Consider the following 12,548-nt stretch of genomic DNA (forward strand, 5'->3'; position numbering starts at 1 on the left):
GCCCTTCGGATTAACAAACGTGCCTGCAATGTTCATGAATTTAATGAACCGAGTGTGTCATCCTTACTTAGATAAGTTTGTGAGAGTATTCATTGAAGATATACTTATCTATTCGCGCATTAAGGAGGAACATAGTCAACATCTACGACAAGTCTTGAAAAAACTACGAACAGAGAAACTTTATGCAAAATTCTCTAAACGCGGATTTTGGATTTGAAGAGTCAAATTTCTAGGTCACGTGGTAATCAAAGAAGGTATTCATGTGGATCCTTCCAAAATCAAGGCAATAGAGAACTGGTCAGCACCAAGGACTCCTACACAAATTTGTCAATTTCTAGGCCTAGTTGGCTACTACCGTAGGTTCATTCAAAACTTCTCAAGAATAGGTATGCCACATACCACCCTGACGCAAAAGGGTGTGAATTTTAGCTAGGAAGAAAAACAAGAGAACATGTTCCAAACGCTCAATCAAACCCTATGTAGCACACCAATACTATCCCTCCCTAAAGGCATGGAAGATTTCATAGTGTACTGCAACGCTTCCAATCAAGGACTTGGCTGTGTTCTAATGCAAATGGGAAGGGTCATCGCCTATGCCTCGAGATAGCTAAAGACACACGAAGTTAACTACACTATATACGATCTTGAGTTAGGAGCAGTGATATTCGCTCTGAAGATCTGTAGACACTACTTGTATGGAACAAAAAGCACTATCTTTCTTATTTGAGAATTGTACTTTTGCATATACTTTTTTGTTTATAGTATCATATTTTTTCATTATAGCAACCTACTTTTTTTAATTGTTTCCATTATAGCATTCTACTTTCCAAATAAGCCCTTGAAAGTTAAGTTATGTTCCAATCAATACACACATACATATACATACAACTACACTTAAACATACATCCTACACATATTGCATATATATTATAGCACCCTACTTTTTTTTTTCATTTTTTCAATTATAGAATTGTACTTTCCAAGTAAGCCCTTAAAAGTTAAGTGATGTTCCAATCAATACATACATACATATACATATAAATACACTGAAACATACATCCTACATATATTGCATATACATCATATCATCCAACTTTTGTTTTCATTTTTTCCATCATGGCATTATACTTTCAAAATAAGACCTAAAAAGTTAAGTGATGCTCCAATCAGTACATACGTACATATACATACAAATACACTTAAACATACATCCTATACATATTACATATGCATTATAACATCCTACTTTTTATTTTCATTTTTTTCAATTATAGCATTGTACTTTCCAAATAAGCCCTTAAAAGTTAAGTGATGTTCCAATCAATACATACATACATATACATACAAATACACATAAACAGACATCCTAAACATATTGCATATACATTATAACATCCTACTTTTTTTATATATTTTTCCATTATAGCATTGTGCCATCTAATAAGCTCTTAAAAGTTAAGTGATATTCCAATCAACACATGCATATACATACAAATATGCTGAAACATACATCCTACATATTTTGTAAATACATTATAGCATCTTACTTTTTTCCCATTATAACATTGTACTATTTCGTATGCATACATCATACACAACAATGTGGTGGTTACGCATTCTACCTCATTATCATGCAATGGTTTTTATATATTACTTATCGACACATTAACAATATTTATGTTTAACGATAGATACCTTAGCCCTAAATAAATTAAATATAGTTTTGTTTTGTAAGGGTGTGTGTTATGACATGGTAATTTCTTTCCAAATTAATTATTTTAAATAAGTAAAAAAGATAAAATATATTAAAAAGGGTAAAAAGTAAACTTCATCAATACAAATTTTGTGAAACGACAAGACCATCACGTCAATTTTATGTTAGTTTATTTATTATTTATTTATTTTTGAAATTTCATCTTTGAGTTTCTTAAAAGCACAAGGAAAATCAATGTTTGGTCTAAACAAAGTGAAGTAGGTAGACTTAATTGTTATTTTTGATTTTTTGGAAACGGCGAATATTGTATTATAAATGAAGAGACCAACACAAGTAACAAGCGACTATTTGTGGGCAGTTACAGGAGAGTACAGAGTTTTAACAAAATGGAGATATACTCCAGTCTAGCCACCTACAATTCAATTCTGAAGTTCTATATTTGAACCAAGCATACGTTTGTGATATCACCTCGTCTGCAACCATAGTTGGTATCGGTTTCAACGCCTTAAAGATGGAGTTGTTTCTGACCAGCCATGTAAACCAAAGCATCCCATTAAGTATCACCTTGAATCTCTCCCTTTTTCTTGGACAGTTCCCCCATGTAGCTGCGAAATTGAGAAATTCATTAATTGTGTCAAAGCTAGTAGCTGGAATACCACACCATTTAAAGATCTAAGATCTCGCCTCAATTGATATTGGACATTTAACAAATAGATGATCGTCTGTTTCCTATTCGTCATTGCATAAGGGGCAATTTGTGTTTGCCATATTAATGCCCATGTTCACTAAGTTTGTTGCTACCGACAGCCTATCCATTAATGTTCTCCAAACAAAACATTTAACTTTCAAAGGAATTGCTTTTACCCAGTCGATTATTGTGCCAGTGTGAGGGTTTATGGAGGAGTCTATCTTTTGTCTCAGGGTATTGACCATGTAGTTTCCGTCTGGATTTAAGTTAAAGCGAAGTCTAATTGGTGTAGGATTTGTATTAACTCCTTGAATGATGGAACATAACTCCATGAAATCATCTAGAACCTCCCTTCCATATTCGCTGATTTCCACCTCCATTTGAAACTTGTTTGATCAATTCTAACTGTTATCCTACATGATTTTTTTTGACTCCATAGCATATAGTCTGGGGAAATGCTCCTGTAAAGTTAGAGAGCTACACTATCGGTCTTTCCAAAACAATATATTAACATTTGAGCCAAGAATAAGAGTGAAGATTTCCTGATGATTGATGTCAAATCCAGGGAGAGATTTCATTGCCTTACCAGTATTACACCAGGTGATGCTTAGTGAGACCTTAGCATTATAACTGACTGACTTGTTTGATAAATTATGTGTACTGATGAGACATTTTTGCCATAGCCCCCCCCCCCCCCCCCACGATATTGCCTTCAATCTCCACCACCATTTTGTAAGCAGTGCTAAATTTTGAGCTTTTAATGAGCCCGCCCAATGCCACCATCCTTCTTAGAAGCTACTACTTTTGAACATGAGACCCAATGAATTTTGCTTTTGGATTCGTCCCCACCCCACATGAATCTTCTTCTCAGCTTTTCAAGATCATCTATAATGGTGGATGGAACTTTGAATAAGGAAAGATAGTAAGTTGGGAGACTATTTATGACTGGTTTGATAAGGGTGGGTCGCCCTCCAAAGGAAAGGGTTTTGGCTTTCCAAGTTGATAAGTGTGCTTGGAATTTGTCGATAATTGGCCTCCAATCTTTCTTCAATGCCATATTAGCACCAACTGGGACCCCCGAGTATGTAAATGGAAGTGAACTTCTTTGACAGCCCAATATTTGAGCCTGTGAGTGCAGTTCACCGTCCGAAACTCCAATATCAAATAATCGTGATTTATGATAATTAACCTTTAGCCCTGAGCATATATGAAAACATTTTAATATTCTGGCCAGATTTTTAATGCTAACTATATTCCATTCACCAAGGAATATGGCCTCATCTGCATAAAATAAATGTGAAAGGGTAAGACCATTATGTGGTAACGAGAGGCCCTAGATAAGTGCTTTTTCATGTGCTATTTTGATCGCAATATGTAGCCCCTCCATTGCGATTATGAATAGAAAAGGTGATAGAGGGTCGCCCTACCGAACTCCTTTTGATATGGCAAATTCCTCTGTTGGGGATCCATTGGCAAGTACAAATGCCCCTGATGACGATAAACAACCGTGAATATGATTTCTCCATTTCTGACTGAATCCCATTTGTTCCATTGTAGATTCAAGATAACCCCAATTTATTGAATCAAATGTTTTCTCAAAATCAACTTTGAAAAGAAAGTTTTGTTTCCTGGTCTTTTTTAGCCCAAGCTATAACTTCGTTGATTACTAAGGGGCCTTCAAGTATATGTTTGCCTTCAATATATGAAGATTGATCCTCATTCATGACCTCACCGATCACATGTTTTAGCTGTGAAGCTAGGACTTTGGAAACAATTTTATACATACATCAGATTAAGTTGATCGCCTATAGTCACCCAAGCTTATTGGGTCCTTGATCTTTGGTATGAGAGTAATAAATGAGGAATTACGTCCTCTTGCGAGCCTTCCCATTGATTCAAAATGGCCAACAAACCTGATGATGTTTAATGAGGTCCCATTTCCTTTTTAGCACCTTAAATGTGTATCCATCCGGTCCAGGAGATTTGTCTCCCCCACAACATCAGATCACTTGTTTTATCTCCTCGGGTGAAATTGGGGAGTCGAGGATCGAGCAATGAAGGGGAGAGAGAGTTTTAAAACCAGGATTGATAAACTTTGGCATGACATGCCATTTTTCATGAACCTTGTCTTCAAAAACTGATGCACCTCCCATTTGATCGCTTCGTGTTCAATATTCCATACACCATTGATTATCAAACCATGCATTCTGTTTTTTCTGTTCTTATTTTTTACAGCGCCATGAAAAAAGTGGGACTTTTCATCACCATCAACTAACCATTGGATTTTTGCCTTTTGTTGAAGATCGAGTTTTGTTATTTGATATACCAAAATTTGGTGCACTTAATTTACTCTATTGCTTTTACAAGATTAATTCAACATCTCAAGTTCTCATCCGTTAAAGTAACTCGCATAATTTCACCATAATTATTAGTATTTTTTAGTAGATAACTAGATATAGTAGCCATCAGTATGTGTTTTATTGACGATACACAATTTTCTAGGGAACCTAAAGGTCTTTTAATTTTGGCTTTTAAAATTCCCCCTCAACAAGTGTAATCAGCCTATAAATATTTGTTTCTGCAGGGATACATATCACGAACCAAAAGAAAAATCCTTCGTTTGCTTAAACACTTACTCCTCCTTTCTTCTCGAATATCCATGAAAAGCGAGGTACCCATTTTTCCCTTATCTATTTTACGACTTGATTTTCAAACGAGCTTTGCAAACATTTCAATGTATATTTACCAAAACAATCTTTGTTGGTTTGCTCACCTATTGTTTCATTTAGATCAATAAACGTAGCTATTAGGTTTGAGATCGATCTTGTTAGCACTTATTTAAAAGATTTGACGCATGCAATGTTGTTATTGAGTGTGCAGTTACGAGCAAGTTCATCAAAAGACATGACTCTAGATCCTCCATTTCTTATGAATTTTTATTATGGAGGTAAAGTTAATTTTCTGAATGGAGAAATCAAGGGAGACAAATCAACTTCGAGTTTTACAGTTCCAGCTACGCATGAAATGGGGTATGAAGAATTTGAAAAACTGATTTATGAACACTCTGGGATTGATGGACGTTTATTTACGTTGAAGAACACCTTGTATTTTCAATACTGTGGCAAATCTAAGTCTTCGCCTATTATGAGTGAAGAGACTTTAAAGCTGATGTTTTTTCTTGCTAAGAAAGATCCAAGTTTTTCTGCTCAAGTTCATGTTGAGAGGGTAGAAATTCCCTTCTATGAACTCGCAGAGCTTTGGACATTAGATGAAATCAGGGGATTTTATTTGGAAAATTACCCATGATAATGTAATGAGATATTTGTATGTGTTGGTGTTTGTTTAATGATAATCTTCCACTATAACTAACTGCCAAACCATTGAACCAAATCTTCTGTTGACTTTCCTTATCAAACCTTATCCCTGGCATCGGACCTGTAATAGCTTTTACATGATCATGATCACTCCCCATCCATTCAAGCTTTGTTCCCAGCTTCGCTGCCCTATCAATCATGAGCTATATATTAATTTTAGATTATGTAAATGCGTTTAACATAATAACATGCATGCACTTTATTAGGTTCGATATTGTAGCAGAAGTATATATACACAAACCTTTCTTCTGCAACATTCTTGTCATCGGTCATGTATGCTGACTTCCAACCACTACCAGTGAAAAATGATTGTTGATTGTCTTCGCTCATTATTTTTGTATATTTCACTCCATGCTCCTCCAGTTTTGCAACGAACTCTGGGTGTTTCTCTTTCATCTTTTCATATATGATATGACTTAAAACTACCGGAGTTTCTCCTCCGGCTTGCTTCTTCACAAAAGAAAAATAACTTCGAGGGGAAGTCTGGAAGCTGTTTGACAGAATCATATACAGATCAAGAATATTACTTTAATGGATTGGTACTTCTAAGGTAATAGTTAGATTTAAAAAATAAAAGGAATTTACATAAGCCATCTCGTGATGGAAAGGAATTTGCATTTCCGGCGGGCTTTCATTTGCGGTGTAAATCCGGCCGACGACTTGAGTTCGGGAGGCTCTGCCGCCAACGTAGAAGGCTTCAGGGAACCCAAAAGCTTCGACGACGTTGTTGAAGTCGGAAGGAGAGGTAACAGGGAAGCCTCGAAAGAGAATGACGCCTCTTTTTTGGAGAAGAGAATCCAGCCATGGTTTATGAGCTCTGATTGCGTCTTCAAAGCCTGTAAGATCAGTGTTGGAGATTGGAGATAACACCGCCGGGAAGAGAACGCCATCGTCGTGAGATTTTTGCTCGGGTAATTCTACTTCTTTAAAGAATCTTCCGGTGGCCATTTGGATTTTGTCTTGGTGTAGTTGGATATTTTTGGTTGATAGGAGGGAGATTACAGAGGCATGATCATTTTATTCGGCGGGGATTTTACGATATACATTTTAATAAGATATTAAAATATTTTTATATCCAAAATATGATAAAGAAACCATAAAATTTAAAAAGAAATTCATAAAGAAAAAATTTGTCTGTATAGGAACTAATCAATTTTTAGTCTTATCACTAAGTGGATGTAATTTTAGGTGTCACACATATTCTATTTGTTTAAAAAAGGAATCGATTGTTGATTTCCCTTGTGATTATAATAAACCAATGATATTAAATTATTAATTACAAGTTACATAAAATGAAATATGCAATAAAAATTAAAGTTTACCTTCTTTTTTTTAGAGAATTGAAATCGTGTAGATATAGTAGTATAGCTAAAAACAATTTTTTAACTCAAATAATAGAGGAATAAATAACTACCAACAATATTGGTTAATCATCAATTACAGCAAAATAGCTAGTGAATAATCCATAAAAATAGGGGTATAATCAATTGCCAACTAAAATAAAAGAAATAGGAGTGAAGTCGGTGATATTTAAATCAAACTTGGGCCTTAATTTTGGTTACAATTCTCATAGTGAGATTATTTTTATACTATACATATAATAATTCTTTTAAAAAAGGTTGGGAGGGGTCAATATGGGTAATTCATCCAGATGGGCTATAAATTTATTTGTAGGCTCATTTTATGTTTACTTTAGTTGAACTTCTAAAAGAGATTAAGGGGGCAAAGCATCCGACTCTGATTTTCTCCGCCTCTGATTTTATTGTTTAACCTAAATTATTCTTGTATCTACCTTTTAGTATACAGGGGTATTAGTTTTATTATTTAGTATCCGATTTAACAAACTTTAAATAACAGAACGATAGGTGTAAGACTTATATATTATATGGGTTAATTAAAAAAAATTTGTAACATTCTAAAAATTCAAACCAATTTAAACTTTTCAAAAACAGCCCACTTTTATTAATTCATTACAAAATGGTTTTCAATTCATTTATTATCAGAGTATTTCCCAGAACCACATCACAAGTACATAAAACATGAGAAGCGGTACAATCACGTATTCGCCTTGCCACGATCTCCTGAAGTACCTGAAACAATACACTGAAAACTGTAACCCGAAAGCTTAGTGAGTTACCCCCAAAATACCAACCACAATACCATACACATATCATATCATAAACACAAACAGTCATACACTTCGGGTCTACTACGTGACTGGTCCGCCGCACCGGGACTACAGTCCACCAGGTCCACCCTCCGGGTCTAGCCATATACATCGAGTCTACAGTGTGATTGGTCTGCCCGCACCGGGCCGTCAGTCGGCCTGGTCCACTCTCCGAGCCTCGGTAGGTCTGGTCCGCCCTCTTGGGGCGTACAGCCTATCCGGACCGCTCGCTGGGCCTTCGGGATAACCGGTCCGCCCTGGGTATGTTGGCCTAGAGCACAAAGCAGGACCCGCCTCAACCCAACCCCAGTCAAACAACCATGTGCACATAAACATATAATCATATAACAATTATCAATTAATCAATCAATCTAGCTGATCACATATGTAGCACATCCCTACCAGGATACCGACCTGACTGGTCACTAGCATAGCATCATCCTATAACCCAGGATACCGACCCTAACCAGGTCTCTAACATATACCATCCTAACTACCAGGATACAAACATAGCAAAGCAATAACATAACCAATAACTACCCGGATTCTCATCCGATAAAGGGTCGGCCTTGGTGCCGTAGACCCTGTTGATATAGTGAGGATAACTCACCTCGCAATTATTGACTGAAGAGATAAGATCACGCTGCTCCAACCTCCGACTCGAACTTCACCACTGGTCAATACCAAATAACCAAGATCAATAATTACCAAAGTACCCCAGGATGACAACTGGTCAACCCTTGGTCAAAGTCAAAATCCTTAGTCAAAGTCAACTTCCTGACTGACTCTACTCGCCAAGTCAACCTTCTGACTCGTTGAGTCCCCATGCTCTGAAAACTCCCATATCGCGACTCAACTCGCCGAGTCGCCCCAAGAGTCGCCGAGTCCAACGAACTCTGAGTCCCTTCTTGCTCAACTCACTGAGTCATCCCTCAACTCATCGATTCATGACTTAACCAGAAAAGGTTGGGGTTCCATGACCAGACTTGTCGAGTCCAAGAACAGACTCGCCGGGTCCAAGGCAATCTTCAACACACTCGCCGAGTTGTTCTTCTAACTTGTCTAGTTCCTACCTATCTTCATGCAACTCGTCGAGTACACCCATGTGACTCGCCGAGTCACTACGCGACTCATGTCTAATCTCTAGTCCGACTCGCCGAGTCATCTCCCAGACTTGCCGAGTCCATACGTAATACCTTTATTCAGACGATCACAGACCAATCCGTTGCTTCCAAAACATAGATCTGGACTCCTAGGGCCAGATCCACACGTAAAGTTTCCAACTTTACGTGCATGCAAGGCTCAACAAGCTCTACTCAAGATAAAATGGAGGTTTAAGGCAAGGAAACTCTCAATCAAGCCCCAAAGTTATCACTTTCCAGGTTCATGAGTTAGGACCAGTCTAGATCTGTAGTAGCAACCACAGATCTAGCCCCAATACTTGAAAAGTGGCTCATACAAGATAATTTGGCCCTAAAAATTCATTCATGAACAATCTAAGCACAACAAAGTCAAGGCAATAACTTTTTACCTTCAATCTGATGCCAACAAGCAAGAAAATCAGATCCACTTCGCTCCACTATGATCCCTACCTTCAATCTGATGCCAACAAGTAAGGAAATCACATCCACTTCACTCCACTATGATCCCACCAACTCTTGCTTCAAGTATCCTTCTTCTCCAAGCTTCAAAACACACTTAAATCCTTTTCACTCTCAATTTAGTGGTTAAAATCAATGGGGAAAGCTTCTGGACGTCAAAGGGAGTGCTAAAGAGGCTGGGGTGGGACTTAAGGTTCCTTATATAGGGTGCAAACCCCAAGAATTAGGGTTTCTTATTCCAGCACTGACTTGCCGAGTCTAGCCGCCGACTCGCCGAGTCAGTCACTTAGCATGTGACCAATCGTGACTCGACTCGCTGAGTCGATCTTCCTTAATTACACCAAGAACCCTGAACTTGCACTTCTGAACTTGGGGTGTTACAATTCTCCCCCACTTAAATTAGGCTTCGTCCTCGAAGCCTGCTGCAGCACACCATTCCAGATGATACTCCCACAATGCACCTCCTGGTATCGAGCGACCTGGGTTCCATCGAGCACTGCTCTCAAACCTCTATAGAGTCCAACTCTTCCCTCACAAAGTTACGGCAACTAATTCAAGCCGGCCATCGGCTTCTTCCCCTAATAACAACCCCTATTAACCAATGATCACCCGATGATACTTTCCTCACTCCAAATCACAACAATCACTCGACTCTTGCAAAGCTAGATAACACCTTGAACCACCGGGTCCTGACCCGGTACCAACTGCTATCCGTTACCTCGCTTGACATAACTTTTATCGAATTTCACCGCTGGGACTCATCCCGCTTTCATTCCGAATCCAACTCTTTTCTTTTTGTGCTGAAACAATGACACATCCTCCAGCTCCTGAGCAACTCCCATGTGCTCTCCTCAACAATCACATACACATGCTAAACCTGCTCTAACATCCTTGGGGTGGAAAACCCGTCACACTGACGATACCTCCAGACATCCCTAGGATGAATTACGACTACATACATCACCTCGTGATCACAACCATACAGAAAATCCAAGGCTCCCTCGTTACATCCCTTCCGAACTCCTCTGGTTCTACACTACCGGAAATCCTTCCGCAACCTCAACAGACACCCAACCCGGATGTGTTTCCATACCACTGGTACAGTCCCAGTACTTACTACCAATAGCTGAAGCACCGACAATAATCCACTTATTCCACTTCCTCCTCTTTTTGAAGTACCCACACTCCTTCCAGAGCTACATGCCTTTCCTTATCAGGAAATCCACTCATCCACCCTTACCGCACCGGCACGTGACACTAAGCTACACATCACTCTACATTATCCATGTAGAGAAACCGCTATCCTCGAACTTCCATATACTCTGAATCTGCTCGCAAGGACTCTCGGGTCCATGCACTGCTTTCCACTAACATGATCAATACTTGGGGCCAGATCATAACAATTATCACCCCCTGGTGACGCATTTCCTCAATCTCCTCATACTTGATCCACTAACACATACAGAGTCTTCAACATGATTGGACCGCCTCACCAAGCCTTCAGCCTATCTGGACCACTCTTGGAACCTTCATCATATTTGGACCGCCCTCCTGGGCCTTCAGCCTGTCTGGACCGTTCCCCGAGCCTTCGGTCTGACTGGTACGCCCACAGGCCTTCAGTCTCCCCGGACCGCTCAGACTATCATACATCATCCCAAACTATCCTTCCTGGAAATCTCTCCATGAACATACTGTTCTAGCCCTCTAGGGGTTTCGAACTCTAACTCCATCCCATCTACTCAAATCCCGGCCTAATCCTAGGCTTTACAACAACCAATCACCTTTTCTGCAAACCTTGGTCTGTATCCCGCCCCATTTGCCTATCACTCACTCATTCTAGCCCACACTCTCGGCTGAATGAACACTGCTGAAACCCAAACAGCTAATTGACCTCTCATGCTGTCGGTCCCCTGGAGAATTTTCCAATTCTCCCCACTTAGAGCACTGACTACCAACCACCGGTGACCCAACCGACATCACTTAAATAATCCTACTCAACAAATTCTCTTATACTCGAACCGTTTCTGAAACGAGCAACCTCCAAAATATCACATTCCGACATCGCAGATTATGAACTCTAAGGGAGTTTGACTCCCCGCTGAACATTTCTCAAAACACACTTGCTATACCCGACAACAGGACCATACAACCAAATTCTGACCATTAATCCCTTGGATGCTAACCGCCTACAACTCCTAGTTACTAACACTCCCAATACCAAAACCCTCGATCATATGATAACCGAAAAAAGGACGAAAGAGCACAATACCATGAATCATGCAAACAAGACTAGCGGATATACCATAATCTATAATAACCACAAGATAACAAGATATCAAGAAGGAAACATACCCGCAGCTATGTCCGGCTCTGCCCTGACCTCCTCTGTTATAAGCTGAAAAGCACGTCCCTGAGCCCTCGAGGGCTCTGCTCCACCCTGACCTCCACTCATATTCCTCAAAGTGGCCTGTGCTAGAGCCTGCACCGGTCCTGCAGTAAGCTGTGGACAGATGGCCCTCATGTGACCAACCTGATGGCACTGATAACAAATACTCATATCTTGAACCGGGGCTGACTGACGGCAATCCCTCACATAATGGCCCTCCCTCCACACTTGCGGCACGCACCACCGGACCTACAAACTCCGGTGTGACCCTTCCCGCATTTCCCACAAGTGCGGCTGCCCTAATCTCCCAACCTAGAATCAACGGTCTTGGACCGTTTCTGCACCGACTGCGACTGCACTGGGGCCTGCCTCTATTCTCGCAACTGCAACTCAATCTCCAACTCACGCCGCCTGGCGGCCTCCTGCAACTCTAACAAGGTACCACACCTCTGCGTAGACACAAACTGTCTAATATCCCTCTTGAGCATACTCAGATACCAGGTCATCTGAGCCTGCTCCGAGGAAAATTCAGGGCAAAACATCGACCTCTCCGTGAACATCTTGGTGATTTCCGTCACCAACTCAGAACCCTGCTTCAGCTCCAAAAACTCCTGAGCC

The 12,548-nt window shown here is 39.8% G+C and overlaps 1 protein-coding gene and 1 pseudogene across 1 annotated transcript; one reads left to right on the forward strand and one right to left on the reverse strand.

The window, feature by feature from the left end:
• The first annotated feature begins 5,014 nt into the window (after positions 1-5,014).
• LOC122197372 (uncharacterized) lies at positions 5,015-5,708 on the forward strand. Its single transcript, XM_042901233.1, has 2 exons — positions 5,015-5,073; positions 5,283-5,708. Exons 1-2 carry the CDS (start codon positions 5,062-5,064, stop codon positions 5,706-5,708), a joined length of 438 nt encoding a protein of 145 aa, XP_042757167.1. The 5' UTR covers positions 5,015-5,061.
• On the reverse strand, positions 5,667-6,871 carry LOC111877085 (clavaminate synthase-like protein At3g21360; annotated as a pseudogene).
• Between the last annotated feature and the right edge of the window lie 5,677 nt (positions 6,872-12,548).

The sequence above is a fragment of the Lactuca sativa genome, chromosome 4 (genome assembly GCF_002870075.4).
Source record: "Lactuca sativa cultivar Salinas chromosome 4, Lsat_Salinas_v11, whole genome shotgun sequence".
In the NCBI taxonomy this organism is placed as follows: domain Eukaryota; kingdom Viridiplantae; phylum Streptophyta; class Magnoliopsida; order Asterales; family Asteraceae; genus Lactuca; species Lactuca sativa.